This window comes from Bombina bombina, chromosome 11 (genome assembly GCF_027579735.1).
Source record: "Bombina bombina isolate aBomBom1 chromosome 11, aBomBom1.pri, whole genome shotgun sequence".
NCBI classification, from domain to species: domain Eukaryota; kingdom Metazoa; phylum Chordata; class Amphibia; order Anura; family Bombinatoridae; genus Bombina; species Bombina bombina.
Window position 1 is genome coordinate 192,919,753 of NC_069509.1, and position 17,765 is coordinate 192,937,517.

The 17,765-nt window shown below is 43.8% G+C and overlaps 1 protein-coding gene across 6 annotated transcripts in view; it reads right to left on the reverse strand.

Moving 5' to 3' along the window:
* Positions 1 to 17,765, reverse strand: part of SNRNP25 (small nuclear ribonucleoprotein U11/U12 subunit 25) — a 47,683-nt gene that overhangs the window by 25,884 nt on the left and 4,034 nt on the right. For 3 of the 6 annotated variants that reach the window (XM_053694481.1, XM_053694479.1, XM_053694480.1), the window contains exons 2-5: positions 11,059 to 11,229; positions 8,500 to 8,590; positions 6,253 to 6,358; positions 5,662 to 5,732 (exon numbers count right to left, since the gene is read on the reverse strand). In XM_053694481.1, coding sequence (XP_053550456.1) covers positions 5,662 to 5,732; positions 6,253 to 6,358; positions 8,500 to 8,590; positions 11,059 to 11,226 — 436 coding nt within the window. In that variant the 5' untranslated portion in view covers positions 11,227 to 11,229. Of the gene's footprint in view, positions 1 to 5,657; positions 5,733 to 6,252; positions 6,359 to 8,499; positions 8,591 to 11,058; positions 11,230 to 17,765 lie in introns of all 6 variants that reach the window. The other 3 variants (XM_053694476.1, XM_053694477.1, XM_053694478.1) reach the window with 1 other exon arrangement.

The following is a 17,765-nucleotide window of genomic DNA, read 5'->3' on the forward strand; positions in this document are numbered from 1 at the left end:
CTTACATTGTGTAAGAGACCTCTCCGCTCTGGGAGTGATTGTTCCCGTTCCAATTCTGGAACAGGGACTGGGGTTTTATTCTAATCTATTTGTGGTTCCCAAAAAGGAGGGAACCTTCAGACCAATTCTAGACTTCAAGAGCCTAAATAAGTTTCTCAGGGTACCGTCCTTCAAGATGGAAACTATTCGTTCCATTCTACCATTGAGCCAAGAGGGTCAATTTATGACCACGGTGGATTTAAAGGACGCATATCTGCATGTTCCCATTCACAGGGATCATCACAAGTTCTTAAGGTTTGCTTTTCTGGACAAACACTACCAGTTTGTGGCTCTCCCTTTCGGTCTTGCCACAGCCCCCAGAATCTTTACAAAGGTTCTGGGATCTCTGTTGGCGGTGCTTCATTCAAAAGGGCATTGCAGTGGCGTCTTTTCTGGATGGCATTCTAGTTCAGGCGCCATTTGTTCAGCTAGCAAGATCCCACACGGACTTGGTGTTGTCCTTCCTAAAATCCCACGGCTGGAAGGTGAATTTAGAATAGAGTTCCTTACTTCCACACACAAGAGTGACTTTCCTAGGAACCATAATAGACTCTCTGTCTATGAAGATATTTCTGACAAAAGTCAGGAAATCAAAGATTATCAATACTTGTCTAGCCCTTCAGTCCACTCCTTGTCCTTCAGTGGCTCAGTGCATGGAGTTAATCGGGCTGATGGTGGCGGCTATGGACATCATTCCGTTTGCTCGCTTTCATCTCAGGGTTCTGCAGTTGAACATGCTGAGACAATGGAACGGAGATTATTCAGACTTGTCCCCCAGGCTACAATGCTCTTCTAGCCTGGCCTCAATTGGCCTCAGTTCCGTTTATCAGGTTTCAGTCGGACAACATAACGTCAGTGGCCTACATCAATCATCAGGGAGGAACAAGGAGTTCCTTGGCGATGACAGAGGTTGCCAGAATAATTCAGTGGGCGGAGACCCATTCTTGCTGTCTGTCGGCGATCCACATCCCAGGGGTGGACAACTGGGAGGCGGTTTTTCTGAGCAGGCAGACCTTTCATCCGAGGGAGTGGGAACTCCATCCGGAAGCGTTCTCCAGTCTGATTCTCAAGTGGAGTCAGCCGGAGTTAGATCTCATGGCATCGCGGCAGAACGCCAAGCTCTCGAGATACGGGTCGAGAGCCAGGGACCCCCAGGCAGAACTGATAGATGCTCTGGCGGCCCCTTGGACCTTCAATCTAGCATACCCGTTTCCTCCGTTTGCTCTTCTTCCTCGAGCAATTGCTCAAATCAAACAGGAAAGGGCCTCAGTGATACTCATAGCACTGGCATGGCCTCGCAGGATTTGGTATGCAGATCTGGTGGAGATGACATCTCTACCACCTTGGAGACTTCCGTTGCGGAAAGACCTTCTTATTCAGGGGCCCTTCACCCAAATCTAGTTTCTCTGAAGCTGACTGCTTGGAGATTGAACGCTTAATTTTACCCAAGCGGGGGTTTTCTGATTCGGTCATAAAGACCATGATTCAGGATCGTAAACCGGTAACTAGAAGGATTTACCATAAGATTTGGCAGAAAATATCTTTACTGGTGTGAATCCAAGGGCTACTCATGGAGTAGAGCCCGAATTCCTAGGATTTTGTCTTTTCTCCAAGAAGGTTTGGAGAAAGGTTTAATGGTGAGTTCCCTAAAGGGTCCAATCTCGGCCTTATGTATTTTGTTACACAAACGTCTGGCGGATGTCCCAGATGTACAATCTTTTTGTCAGGCCTTGGTCAGGATCAGGCAAGTGTTCAAACCAGTTACTCCTCCATGGAGTCTTAATTTATTTCTCAATGTTCTTCAAGGGGCTCCGTTTGAGCCTATGCATTCCTTAGAAATTAAGTTATCTTGGAAGGTTTTATTTCTTGTGGCTATTTCTTCTGCTTGGAGAGTGTCAGAACTCTCGGCATTCTAAAAACGAAAAAAAAGGTATGGAACAGAGCTAAAACCAGCACAAATAATCAATCAGAGGACGATTTAGATGGTTAAAAAACTGCTAAGATATATATAATTACATTTTAATGTCACACAATAAAAATTAACACATGTATAATGGTTTCAATAAATTAATGAATTATTGAAGTGACCGGTCACTAATAAAATATAGTTAATTGCGGCAATATATCTGTTATAAGTGTGCACATAAAAATACGTTTTAAAACATTTTTTCGTTTTTAGATAGCAATTTACTTACAGCTAGCAGGGAGAGCTGTATATTTGGAATAGCTTAAATTTTCATTAGGTTTGTGCTTAGGCTCACCCCTTTTTTGTGTGGTACAGAACTCTCGGCATTACAGTATGAGTTCTCCTTATCTTATTTTCCATGCAGATAAGGTAGTTTTACGTACTAAATTAGGATTTCTTCCTAAGGTTGTTTCTGATTATTATTCAGGAAATTGTGGTGCCTTCCTTGTGTCCTAATCCTTCTTCTAAGAAGGAAAGACTTTTGCACAATTTGGACGTGGTCCGTGCTTTAAAGTTTTACCTGCAGGCAACTAACGACTTTCGTCAGTGTTCTTCTTTGTTTGTGGTTTTCTCTGGAAAATGCAAGGGACAGAAAGCTACGGCTACTTCTCTTTCTTTTTGGCTGAAGAGCATCATACGTTTTGCATATGAGACTGCTGGACAGCAGCCTCCTGAGAGAGTTACGGCTCATTCCACGAGGGCTGTTGCTTCCTGTATGTATGGGGAACTTGTAAAGCGCAGCTAATCACCCGTAAGGATCTCAAGGTGCTGCTCATTTTATCGACCTCGGAAGGATGAAAGGCTGAGAGGACCTCGCCGGGGATCGAACCTGCAACCCTTGGGTTGCTACAGAGCTCAGCCACAGTTCCTTAGCATGCTGCGCTATCTGACCGGCTTCCTCATGGGCATTCAAAAATGAAGCTTCTGTGGAACAGATTTGCAAGGCTGCAACTTGGTCCTCTCTTCACAATTTTTCAAAGTTCTACAAATTTGACACTTTTGCCTCGGCTGAGGTTCTTCAAGAAGTGGTGCCTTCCGTTTAGGTTCCCTGTCTTGTCCCTCCCGTATCATCTGTGTACTGTAGCTTGGGTATTGAATCCCATTAGTAATTAAGATGATCCGTGGACTCATCATGTCTTAAAAAAGAAAAGAAAATGTATGCTTACCTGATAAATGTATTTCTTTTTTGACACGATGAGTCCACGTCCCGCCCTGTTCTTATAGACAGGTTAAGGGTTATTGTAAACTTCAGACACCTCTGCACCTTGGCTTTTCCTTTCTCTTCCTAACTTCAGTCGAATGACTGGAGTGGGAGGGAAGAAAGGAGCTATTTAACAGCTCTGCTCCTCTTTGCCTCCTCCTGCTGACCAGGAGGTGAATATCCCATTAGTAATTAAGATGATCTGTGGACTCATCGTGTCAAAAAAGAAATCAAAATTTATCAGGTAAGCATAAATTTTCTTTTTAGAACTCCGTGCTATTTTCAGGGCTCTTCAGGTTTGGCATCTGTTGAAGAGAGAGCCATTCATTTGTTTTCAGACAGACAATATCACAACTGTGGCATATGTCAATCATCAGGGTGGAACTCACAGTCCCCTAGCTATGAAAGAAGTAGCTTGGATACTTTCTTCTGTGGAATCCAGCTCTTGTCTAATTTCTGCGGTACATATCCCAGGTGTAGACAATTGGGAAGCGGATTATCTCAGCCGTCAGACCTTACATCCGGGGGAGTGGTCTCTCCATCCAGATGTGTTTTTTCAGATTGTTCAGATGTGGGGTCTTCCAGAAATAGATCTGATGGCTTCCCATCTAAACAAGAAACTTCCCAGGTACTTGTCCAGGTCGAGGGATCCTCAAACGGAGTTGGTGGATGCATTAGCAGTTCCTTGGTTTTACCAACATGCTTATATCTTTCTGCCTCTAGTTCTTCTTCCAAGAGTGATCTCCAAGATCATCATAGAACAATCATTTGCGTTTCTGGTAGCACCAGCATGGCCTTACAGGTTCTGGTATGCGGATCTTGTCCAGATGTCCAGTTGCCAACCTTGGCCACTTCCTTTAAGACCAGACCTTCTGTCTCAAGGACCGTTTTTCCATCAGGATCTCAAATTGTTAAATTTGAAGGTATGGAAACTGAACGCTTAGTGCTTAGTTATAGAGGTTTCTCCGACTCAGTGATTAATACTATGTTACAGGCTTGTAAGTCTGTTTCTAGGAAGATTTTTTATCGAGTTTGGAAGACATATTTCATGGTGTTCTCATAAATTCTCCTGGCATTCTTTTAGAATTCCTAGAATTGTACAGTTTCTTCAGGATGGTTTGGATAAAGGTTTGTCTGCAAGTACTTTGAAGGGACAAATCTCTGCTCTTTCTGTTTTATTTCATAGAAAGATTGCTAAGCTTCCTGATATTCACTGTTTTGTTCAGGCTTTGGTTCGTATCAAGCCTGTTATTAAATCAATCTCTCCTCCCTGGAGTCTTAATTTAGTTTTGAGGGCTTTACAGGCTCCTCCTTTTGAGCCTATGCATTCGTTGGATATTAAACTACTTTCTTGGAAAGTGTTTCTTTTGGCTATCTCTTCGGCTAGAAGAGTTTTCAAATGATCTGCTCTTTTTTGTGAGTCTCCTTTTCTAATTTTTCATCAGGATAAGGCAGTTTTGCGGACTTCATTTAAATTTTTGCCTAAAGTTGTGAATTCTAACAACATTTGTAGGGAAATTGTTGTCCCCTCTTTGTGTCCTAACCCTAAGAATACTTTGGAGAGATCCTTACATTCTCTGGATGTTGTAAGAGCTTTGAAATAATATGTTGAAGCTACTAAAGATTTCAGGAAGACTTCTAGTCTATTTGTTGTCTTTTCTGGTTCTAGGAAAGGTCAGAAAGCTTCTGCCGTTTCTTTGGCATCCTGGTTAAAGCTTTTGATTCATCAGGCTTATTTGGAATCAGATCAGGCCCCGCCTCAGAGAATTACAGCTCATTCTACTAGATCAGTCTCTTTGTGGGCTTTTAAGAATGAAGCTTCAGTTGATCAGATTTGCAAAGCAGCAACTTGGTCTTCTTTGCATACATTTACTAAATTCTACCATTTTGATGTATTTGCCTCTTCGGAAGCAGTTTTTGGTAGAAAAGTTCTTCAGGCAGCTGTTTCAGTTTGATTCCTCTGCTTATGTTTTAAGTTTTTTCTTTTCAATTATGAGAAAAACTTATTTTTTTGGATGTGGATTTAATTTTTTCAGCGGAAAATGGCTGTTTTTATTGTATCCCTCCATCTCTAGTGACTCTTCTGTGGAGTTCCACATCTTGGGTATTTCTATCCCATACGTCACTAGCTCATGGACTCTTGCCAATTGCATGAAAGCACAATTATATTTCCAGTTCCTTTTTTTTTATGCTTTCAACTCCTTTTTCTATCACCCCCCTAATGGCTATTCGTTAAACTGAATTGTGGGTGTGGTGAGGGGTGTATTTATAGACATTTTGAGGTTTGGGAAACTTTGCCCCTCCTGGTAGGATTGTATATCCCATACGTCACTAGCTCATGGACTCTTGCCAATATGAAAGAAATTAATTTATCAGGTAAGTTCTTACATAAATTATGTTATATACATACACACGTGCGTGTATATGTAAAAGACACTTGCCAGCACTTACTCACGAAGGGTTTTATCATTATCTTCCAGCTTTTCCCCAGAGAAGGACAAGTGATAAGTTCTCCAGACATATTTCCTATTAAAAAAATAAATGGTAATCAGCAGCAAAAAGCAAGAATTTAGACTAAATACAATGGTTTAAAGAAAGAAAATATTAAAATGTGTGTTGTATTACATTTCTGTTATCTAAACCTAATCCTCTTAAACCACAATTTCCAAAAGAGCAGACAAGTCACAAATTAGAACTTTACCTTTAGTTTTCAGTTCTAATAAACACAAACATCGGAGGACTTCTGGTCCTGAGCAAAAACCGCTGCAAATCCAATCAGCAGCGCTAGTCACACAACTCAGACGTGCATCTAGCACTGCTGATAAGATCTATGGCAGTGTCTGCAATTACAGAGCAGTACTTTTACTGTGTGTTTAATCTATTTGTGTGGGTTAAACACATATTAGTGCAGGGTTGCTAATCTTACTACAACGTGCTCTAACAATTCACAGCGTGACATTTTTTTTTACTATTATGGCTCTTAACTATTTAAAAGAGTTCAGAGCGGTTTTGTTCAGATGCAAAGTGAATGTGAAGAATTTCTCACCAGCTGATGTGCTCGATTCCTCCTTCCCGTTGGTGCTTTAGCTGAACGTATCTCTGGATCGCTCGTTTTAGATCAAGCACAGTGGCATTCTGCACGACAACTACAGCTGGAAAAAACAAACTTGTTATATATAGAGCTGCACCAAGGCTGGTGTATAAGTAAGTACCTGATCTATATGATTCAGTAATCACTGACAGTATAGGTTGTTTCTCCTGTGGTTAGATCACTTGTATAACATTTACCACCATATGATACATCTGATCATTCATCAGCATGAGCTTTAATATGTTAACAAGACTAAACCATTTCAGGAAATGAGGAGCAAACCACCAAGACTAACTAGATATTAAGCAGGAGACCTGATAGGATATGGTATTGCCAGGCTACGTATCATGCCGCCCGTCTATGAGGAGGTGGTGGGAGAGATTACTATTGTAAAAATTAAAAAAAAAGGGATTTACACACTGGGCACAGCTGCTATCTGTGACCTCAGTCTGCTACACAACTTCACAGTTTTCTATTGAAGTCACTGACATTGTGCTGGTGCCGCTCTAGGCTCTGTCTGTACACGCCCCTGAGGAGTCTTATCCCTGCAGATGTCTATACATGAACGCTGCCTGCTTGATTAATGGGGTTTTTTCCCAGGGGCACCACTGGCATGTTGCAAAGCTCTTTCCTGGTTACTTAATGTATAAACAAAACGCAAAATGTGCTCTAAAAAGATTAAGCATCAAGTCTGATTTTATTTTGCTAATAAATTTGTACAGCAGTTTTTTCCCAATGGAGTTTAGTGACCGATTCCATTCCTGCTCGGTGACAAGGCTATCTGTAATGCAAAGCGGTTGTGGTAACTTAGGTACAATAATGTGCGACGCCACATGGTGTCCTAATATAACAATAAAACCAGCTGCTGTGTGAGAACGACATGCAAATACACATGTACCCACAGCTCTTGTGTAGAGTTTAGTGATGATATAGTCAGTAGGGCAAAACACACATGGTGGTCCGGGCGTTATGTTATTAAAGGGACAGTCTAGTCAAAATGAAACTTTCATGATTCAGATAGAAAAGTTGTTTAACCCCTTGAGTGCTAACGACGGCTCTGAGCCGTCGCAGAGTTTCCCACTCTGGTGCCAACAACGGCTCACTCTCACCTTGAGGGAGATCTGGGGGCTCCCACCCGCTCCTACCCCGGCGATCGGGCCTGCATAGTGACAGGCATCGCCGGGGCTTCACGTTATGCACGGTGACGTCAAGTGCAATTACTTGATGACGTCACCGCGCAACTTTATTTATACTTAATGTTAAGTATAGGAGCGGGGGCACGCTGCTTAGGAGCCTGTATCTCAGGCATCTAAGCAGCTACAGACCCCCAAGACCCACCGTTGGAAAGGTAATCGCCTAACCTTTCCAACAGTGTAAGTCTTGGGGATCTGAAAGAAAGAAAAAAAACACCTTTAAAAATCTTAGCACTCAAAGGGTTAAAATTGCATGCCCTAATCTGCTTTTATCATCAAATTTGCTTTATTTTCTTGGTATTCGTTGTTTAAAGCTAAACCTAGGTCGGCTCATATGCTAATTTCTAAGCCCTTGAAGGCCACCTCTTATCTTTTTGACAGTTTTTTTTTTACAGCTTGACAGTGCTAGTTTATGTGTGCCATATAGATAACATTGTGCTCACTCCCATAAAGTTACTTAGGAGTCAGACTTGCATTTTAGCCAATCAGTGCTGTCAAAAGAACTGAAATAAGGGGGAAGTCTGCAGGGGCTAGATACAAGGTAATCACAGAGGTTACAAGTATATTAATATAACTGAGATAAGGGGCAGTCTGCAGAGGCTTAGATACAAGGTAATCACAGAGGTTACAAGTGTATTAATATAACTGAGATAAGGGTCAGTGTGCAGAGGCTAGATACAGGGTAATCATAGAGGTTACAAGTATATTAATATAACTGAGATAAGGGGAAGTCTGCAGAGGCTTAGATACAGGGTAATCACAGAGGTAAAAAGTATATTAATATAACTGAGATAAGGGGAAGTCTGCAGAGGCTAGATACAAGGTAATCACAGAGGTTACAAGTGTATTACTTTAATCGTGTTGGTTATACAAACCTGGGGAATGGTAAATAAAGGGATTATCTATCCTTTTAAAGAATAAACATTCTGGAGTAGACTATGCCTTTAATGTGACAAAGAAAAGCATTACTGCTGCATGTAGACATTCTGTATCCATCGCCATTACTTACGCATCACCTCTCCGTCCGCCTTACTCACACGGACAGTCATTGCCTGGCCAAACTCGAGTGCGATTTGCGAATTTATTTCTTCCAGTGTAACCTATAAAAGAGAAACAGATTCAACCTTCTTATTCCTCTGTTAATATTAAATTTACAAAACCAGGTGATAGTAACAATGTAAAAATAATGAGAGACGTAATTTAGCTTTTACTTTCTGTACAGTGTAAGTAACCCTCTAACGGCAAGAACATCATTTGTTTTCGCAATACTAGAGTTGGCAACTACATCTTGTTTATTGCACAGCTTTATAAACATCTCACTTTTCATCATGTTGACATGGTACCACCTCATCACTCTGGGGAGAAAACAGACCAGGTAAAGGTTTGGGATGACATCTCCTATATAAAGGAACATGGTTCTAACTCAACTGCTGCCTGACACCTCAGAAGAACATGCTCATATGGTGAGTGAATGAAATATCTGGGCAAATGTCTTCCTTCCTCAAAGGCCGAACTAAAGTCACCAGCATGAGCACCACAGTGACTGAAGTCCTCAGCAACCATAACTGTTCCTACATCCATATCAAAACCTGAAACAATCCCCTATAAACAAAGGGCAGGGACAGCGCTACAGATGAGGCAAATATATATAACATTAAAAAGAAATGTATAAATATAATACTTGCACTAAAAAGTCTTGTAGCATGCAAAGCAATTTGTCACTTGGAGTTTCGATACTGCAATCAAAACACAGGAGTTACCGGCCAGTTAATCCTCTGGAACCACAAAGCACTGCGCGTTTCAAGGAAAGAATCCTTTTCATCAGATGACAGCTGTGTTTTTGATTGCAGTATTGCTTTGCATGCTACAAGACTTTTAGTGCAAGTATTATATTTATACATTTCTTTTTAATGTTTTATATATAGTAAAAACACTTTACATTTGCCTTAACTGTAGTGCTGTCCTTGCCCTTTTCTTTATACAGGAATTCTTCTGTTTTCATCTCATCCTTAAGACAGCTGCTTCTTAATACAATACAAATTTGTTCTACATATATCAAGGTATATAGCACTCTGTGTATTTTTAATAAATAAATAAAAAAGTTATTATTGTGGTATATAATTTGTAGTATTGGTAGGCGCTCTCCTGTAGGGAACCGTATTCCATATCAAACCTATAGCTACACTGATAAAATCATACGAGTTGTAATTCCACCTTAATGCAGACACAAATACACCAATGAACATACTCATGCCAACACTTTGTGTCTCAAGGACACACACGACTGGTGAGAGAATCTGCTGCTACTAACTTCAAATAAATGGGATTTAAATAACTGCACATTTACCTGCTACTGATAAGTATTCTAGCTACACTATATCGCCCTCTATGCAACAAATGAATGACAGTGATTATAAACAATCTTTAGTCAAGCCACAAACAGCTTGTGCTAAAACTGCTAAAGATGATCCACAGGACCCGGGAGATATGAAGAACATTCCTGTCTTGCACCCTCCGGACTATAAGTATGCTGGACTATCTTACTTCCTCCCTACAGACTGTACAAAACATACAGGAGAGCTGAGGAGATGGCTATTTGTGTACTAGTGCGCAGCGTTCTAGTTACTCTATCAGAAGTCGGTAAAATATACCCCCCGATACACAAACATAAGACGGTAGGTCACTGTCAATAACAAGCACATGTCTCTAATAAACTGTCACCCAGCATCAGATATACCCAGGATCACCAGCATCCAGGCAAACAACTGAGGTCTTCCTTCTTGCACCAACCTTCCCAAGGTATCAACTAATGCCCCTCTATGTACCGCCCCCTTGTGTTTCATGTTGTGCGTATAACACATATTGATGTTGTCATTCCTTTCCTAGACTCCAAGTGGTTGCAAACGTAGCCTGGTTTATGTACTAGACAAGCTCCGAAAAGAAACGAGACAGGAACAGGAATAAAGAAACAATCAGGCTTGTCTGATGCAGCAGAGTAACAAGATCCCTCTAGACTAGAGATGCTGCGGTCACACAGTCAGGGCTACATTATACCGATAAGGAAGAAAACTGAAACATACCCTCAGTGTTAAACAGAAAAGGCCGTTAACAAATCTAAATACTCTGCTATCGTGTGCCAATCTCTGTCAAGGATGGGCCCACGGCTGACTGCTGGGGACTCACCTGAATGGGCCCACGGCTGACTGCTGGGGACTCACCTGAATGGGCCCACGGCTGACTGCTGGGGACTCACCTGAATGGGCCCACGGCTGACTGCTGGGGACTCACCTGAATGGGCCCACGGCTGACTGCTGGGGACTCACCTGAATGGGCCCACGGCTGACTGCTGGGGACTCACCTGAATGGGCCCACGGCTGACTGCTGGGGACTCACCTGAATGGGCCCACGGCTGACTGCTGGGGACTCACCTGAATGGGCCCACGGCTGACTGCTGGGGACTCACCTGAATGGGCCCACGGCTGACTGCTGGGGACTCACCTGAATGGGCCCACGGCTGACTGCTGGGGACTCACCTGAATGGGCCCACGGCTGACTGCTGGGGACTCACCTGAATAGGCAGGTCGCACAGCAGAGGGTCCTGTACCATCATAGCCAGGCCTTCCTGGAATATATCAACAACTTCTGCATGTGGCAGCTCTTCCTCCTCGTCCCCCTGCTCCGCAAAGGGGCCCTGCAGGGTGTCTGGGGGGGATTCTGTCTCTCTTTTTATTTCCATCTCCTGAAACAGAATAAGATCCCCCCCCAATATCAGCAAGAAGCACATACTTATAGTCCCCTACACATGGGTAATTTGTCATCGGCTTTTGCAACTGGGGGCATCTGACTCAAACAACAGATTAAGTCACATTAAACTATTTTGTCAGATGTACAGTGGTGTCAGCTTGTGCTTTCCATCAGCTCAAACACAATTTGTTTTATTACAGTATATACAGAGAGTATTAATGTTAACTGGTGAAATAATGTCACTTACTGACCAGTCATGTTAGCCAATGTATTACTGCTGCTCATTGTGTAAGCAGATTGTTACCCAGGGTAAAATCTCTACCCATGTATTATATACTGAGCACAAGTAGTGTACCCTTGCCTAAGTAAAAATCAGTACCACTGTGCAAATAGTACCCAGGGTTACTATAATTATTTGTGTTATTACCGATAATCTCTGTAAACATAATTGTTGCCTCTTAGAAAATCACTGCACAGAGCAAGTACCATTGCCATTCAGTCTGAGTATCACAGTTACACATTGTATTCCTGTGTGTCATTATTATTATTACTCAATATGACTATTACTGCTAACTTGAGTGATTATAGTAGACCCGCGGTAAGTCATACTGCTCACTGTATCAGTAGTAGCTAGGGAGAGTATTATTGCTCAGTATGAGTATCAGTCGTACCTAGGGATAGTATTATTGCTCAGTGTATCAGTAGTACCTAGGGAGAGTATTATTGCTCACTGTATCAGTAGTACCTAGGGAGAGTATTATAGCTCAGTATGAGTATCAGTTGTACATAAGGCTAGTATTATTGCACAGTGTGAGTATCAGTAGTACCTAGGGAGAGTATTATAGCTCAGTATGAGTATCAGTTGTACATAAGGCTAGTATTATTGCACAGTGTGAGTATCAGTAGTACCTAGGGAGAGTATTATAGCTCAGTATGAGTATCAGTTGTACATAAGGCTAGTATTATTGCACAGTGTGAGTATCAGTAGTACCTAGGGATAGTATTATTGCTCAGTGTATCAGTAGTACCTAGGGATAGTATTATTGCTCTATGTAAGTATCAGTAGTATCTAGGGATAGTTTCATTGCTCAATGTATCAGTAGTAACTAGGGATAGTATTATTGCTCAGTGTATTAGTAGTAACTAGGGATAGTATTATTGCTCAGTGTGAGTATCAGTAGTATCTAGGGATAGTATTATTGCTCAGTATATCAGTAGTAACTAGGAATAGTATTATTGCTCAGTGTGAGAATCTCACGCTGCGCCGTTGCTAGGGGCGCGGCGTCTTCCCCATGCTCGTTGCCTAGGGCTGTGTTGGCACTGGTTGCGTGCGGTGCTGACGTCATCGCCGCACGCTCCTGATGCTGGCCGGTCCTGTGGCGCCAATACTCTGCCTATTTTAACGGGCAGCAGACGATCAGTCACTGCCCAAGTATAGTTACTACTTCTTGTGCTCCTGGGAGTGACAGATCGTCTGCTGAACTGATATTTTGTTGCTGAATCCTTGCCTGTCTTACTACGCTACCTGGTTAACCCCTAAACTGCTGGACTGATACTTTGTTGCTGAACCCTTGCCTGTCGACCTACTCTACCTGGTTAACCTCTTATCTGCTGGACTGATCCTTGTTACTGAACCCTGCCTGTTTCACTTCGCTACCTGGTTAACCCCTTTATTACTGGCCTAACTTTCTGCTGCCGGATCCTGTCTGCCTATCTGCCTTGTGCTGTCCAGCCTGTGGTGAGTGCCGCTCTCCTCATTTGCCTGATACTCTCTGCTCTGGGATATTCCCTATCTTTCCGGCTCAACGCCGGGATAACAAGACTACTGGCCGAGTTCGGTCTGATAGAGGAGTATCCCACGAGTCTTACATTATACTTGGGCCATGGAACCAGATGAGGTGGCACAAGCTGTTTATCTCCAGGGACAGATGTTGGGAACCCATACTACACAACTGCAGAATATGGATTCCAAGCTGGAGGCTAATACCGTTCAACTCTCCTTACTAGTCACATCAAGGAATACTGCTCCTGTTGTTTCACCGCCAGTCCCTGCTCCCAGTACTGTGGCTTCTGCCTCTGCTTCTGGAAGCATACCCTAGATTCCTTTGCCTGAAAAGTATGAAGGTACTATGGATTGCAGTGGTTTCCTTAACCAGTGTAGGCTGCACTTCCGTAATGATCCTCACACCTTTCAGTCTCCCCAGTCAAGGGTCACCTTTATCATTTCCTTGCTGAAAGACAAGGCCCTAGCCTGGGTCTCTCCTCTTCTGGAACAGGTCTCTCCTCTCCTGCATGATGCTGATGATTTTGTTTCTGCTTTTTCTGCTGTATTTGGGGCTTCTGGTCATACCTCTGCTGCAGAATATTCCCTCCTGGATCTTCGCCAGGGAAACAGAACCGTGGCTCAGTTTGCCGTTGACTTTCGCACCTTGGCACTTGAAACCACTTGGGATGGCAGTGCTCTCAAGGCGGCCTATAGGAGGGGTCTACATGAACGCATAAGATGAACTCACTTATCGTGATATCCCTTCTTCTTTGGATGACTTTATAGCACTTTGTATCATCCTGGACTCCCGCTTTCAGGAGAGACAAGCTGAGAGAGACCGAACTAGGAGGGTCCTCCCTTCCCGTCCCCCGGTTCTGGCGACATCCTCTACCCCTTCAGCAACTCCAGTTGCCTCAGTGGAGGAACCCATTAATTTCTCCTCCTACAAACCTTCAGAGTCTGAAAGACAAAGAAGGAGGAGACTGAGACTATGCTTTTATTGTGGCTCTAACTCCCACCAACTAAAGGACTGTGACATTCGGCCGCTAGAGGCTAACACAGGGGTACCTCTAAGCATGATCTCTACCAAAACCCCTCACTCCTCTCAGATCCTGGTACCTGTTACCCTTACCTTCCTTCAGAATACTGTCCACACTCAAGCCTTCATCAATTCAGGGGCAGCTGGCAACTTCCTGGATCACCATTTTATGATGCAAGCTGGTCTAACTCTTTTACAGAAAAGACATTGTCTCAAGATAACTACCCTGGATGGCACCCCCCTTGGTTCTGGTTTGATCCATTTTGAGTCAGCACCCCTGACCATCTGTGTTCTTCATACCGAACAGCTCCAGTTCGAGGTCATTGATGCCCCAGCTCAATCTGTCATCCTTGGTCTCCCTTGGCTTCACTTACATAATCCACAATTCGACTGGGCAGAGGGACAACTGGCTTCTTGGTATACCTCCTGTTTCCACTTCTGCCTTGCTAAAGTCACTCCTCTGCTCCGCATTCCCATAGCCAGCATCCAGACTCCCTCCATCCTTCCTTCGGTATATGCAGACTTTGTTGATGTGTTTGAGAAAAAAGCAGCCGACGTGCTGCCACCCCACCGCCCCTATGACCGTAAGATCGACCTCCTTCCCGGAGCCCCCACTTCCTAAAGGCAGGACATATCCACTCTCCAAGGCAGAAACCAAATCCATGGAGGAGTACATCCAAGAAAACCTAGCCAAAGGTTTCAATCGCCCTTCTTCCTCTCCTGCTGGGGCTGGTTTCTTTTTTGTCAGCAAGAAGGATGGTGGGCTCAGACCCTGCATAGACTACAGGGCCTTGAACAACATAACCATCAAGAATCGCTATCCCATACCACTGATCACTGGACTGTATGACCCACTCCAGGATGCTCGCTTCTTCACTAAATTGGGCTTACGTGGAGCATATAATTTGATTCATATCTCTCCAGGACACGAATGGAAGACCGCCTTCAACACAAGATCAGGGCATTACAAAAACCTTGTAATGCCCTTTGGGTTGTGTAACGCCCCTGCAGTCTTCCAGGCATTTGTCAACGACATCTTCAGTGACCTCCTCAATCGCACTGTCATTGTTTACCTGGATGATATCCTTGTTTTCTCTTCCACTTTAGAGGAGCATCACAGGCATGCGAGACAGGTGTTTCTTCGTCTCAGGGATAACTCTTTGGTAGCCAAGTTAGAAAAGTGTGAGTTTGATCAAGTCCAGATCTAATTCCTTGGATATGTCATCTCGAAGGAGGGTTTTGCCATGGATCCTGCTAAACTCACCGCTGTACTAGAATGGCCTCAACCTACTTCCTTAAAGGAGTTAGAGGTTCTTGGGGTTCTCCAATTATTACCGCAAGTTCATAAAGAACTTTTCTCAAACAGTCGCTCCTCTCACTGAATTGACTAGATGGAACAAGGACTGTAAACATTGGCCTCTTGCGGCCATAAATGCCTTTTCTTGTCTGAAAAAGGCTTTCTGTTCAGCTCCTGTGCTCCGCCATCCTGACCCTAACCTACAGTTCACCTTAGAGGTTGATGCCTCCGAGATAGGGGCTGGAGCAGTTCTTACCCAAAGGGACCTGACTTCCAAATCACACCCTGTAGCCTTCTTTTCTAAATGTTTCACTCCTGCTGAGAGGAACTACGATGTGGGTAATTGTGAACTCTTAGCCATTAAAATGGCCTTAACTGAATGGCATCATTGGCTAGAGGGCACCATCAACACTATCCAGATCCTCACCCACCATAAGAATCTGACTTACTTAGAAACTGCTCATCGACTCAATCCTCGTCAGGCCAGGTGGGCCTTGTTCTTTTCCCGTTTTCACTTTGTGGTTTCCTACCTTCCTGGAATCAAGAACAAGAAGGTGGACGCCCTTTCCCGTCAGTTCCCTCACTCAAGTGATTCCTCTGAAGCTCCTATCAAACACATCATACCCCCCTCCTGTGTGATCGCTCAACTCAATACCACTCTTCTGCAAAGATTACATCGTGCTCAGTCTAATAAACCTCCTGGTGCCCCCACGACCTCTGATATCCTCTTTGTGCCTCGGAACCTCCGTACCCCTGTGCTAGCCTGGGCTCATGATAGCAAACTCTCAGGACATCCTGGTTCGACTAGGACCTTCAGGCGTCTTTGCCAACATGTTTGGTGGCCTACTATTAAGTCCGACGCTCAGGACTAAGTGAAAGCCTGCACAATTTGTGCTGCCAACAAGACTCCCCGATCCTTGCCTCCTGATTTGCTCCAACTATTGTCCATTCCCAAACGACCCTGGAAACACATAACGATGGACTTCATTGTTGATCTTCCCTCTTCCGAGCACCATACTGTTATCTGGGTTGTGCTGGATCGCTTCTTCAGACTGGCTCACTTCGTACCCCTAGCCACACTACATTCTGCTCAGGAATTGTCCTTTTTCTCTTGCATGTGGTACGACTTCATGGCATTCCTGTGAATATCGTCTCCGACAGGGGTTTACAGTTCATCTCTGCCTTCTGGAGAGCCTTTTGTAAGTTAATTGGAACCACTGTATCCTTGTAGTCTGGCTACCATCCTCAGACTAATGGACTAACAGAGAGCAAACCAGGATCTTGAAGCCTACCTCAGAGCCTGTGTCAACACTCGCCATACCTACTGGTCTGCAATTACTACAGTTAGCTGAGCTGGCAAGAAACACCCATTGGCACTTCGGTGCTCTCCATTACAAGCTGCAGCAGGTTATCAACCTTGTATCTTCCTTCTTTCAGCTCGGTCCACTGGGGTTCCTGCCGCAGACCATCATATCACTGATCTCACCACTCATTGGCAACGGATTCGCTCTCAGCTCTGTTCAGCTGTCTCTAGATGTAAGAGGTTTGCTGATCGCCACAGGGCTTCTGTACGTGCCATTCCAGTGGGTGAACATGTTTGGGTCTCCACTCGACATATCCATCTACGTCAACCCTGTCACAAATTGGGGCCTAGGTTTAACGGTCCTTACAAGGTCCTAAAAAGACTGTCTCCTGTTGCCTACAAAGTGCCTTGCCAAGAACCCTACGCATACATCCAGTCTTCCACATCTCACTACTCAAGGCGTACATCAGAATAGATATTCCCAGCCTCAAACTCCTCCGCTCTTGATCCATGGTAACCCCGAATATGAAGTGGCTAAGATTCTGGACTCCAGATACAGGTGCAGACAATTGCAGTATCTGATACATTGGAAGGGTTACTCTGTAGCAGACCGTTCCTGGGTTCCTGCCCGTGATGTGCATGCTCCATCTCTGGTCTCCAAATTCCATGCTGCTCACCCTTTGAAGCCGACTCTGGTTCCCGGAGGGGGCTATGTCACGCCGCGCTGTTGCTAGGGGCGCGGCGTCTTCCCCATGCTAGTTACCTAGGGCTGTGTCAGCTGTATCAGTAGTAACTAGGGATAATACTATTGCTCAGTGTATCAGTAGTAACTAGGGATAGTATTATTGCTCAGTATGAGTATCAGTATTAACTAGGGATAGTATTATTGCTCAGTGGGAGTATCAGTAGCAACTAGGGATATTATTACTGTTCAGTGTAAGTATCAGTAGTATCTAGGGATAGTATTATTGATCCGTGTGAGTATCAGTAACTAGGGATAGTATAATTGTTCAATGTATCAGTAGTACCTAGGGATAGTATAACTGTTAAGTGTATCAGTAGTACCTATGGATAGTATTATTGTCCAGTGTATCAGTAGTACCTAGGGATAGTATTATTGTTCAGTG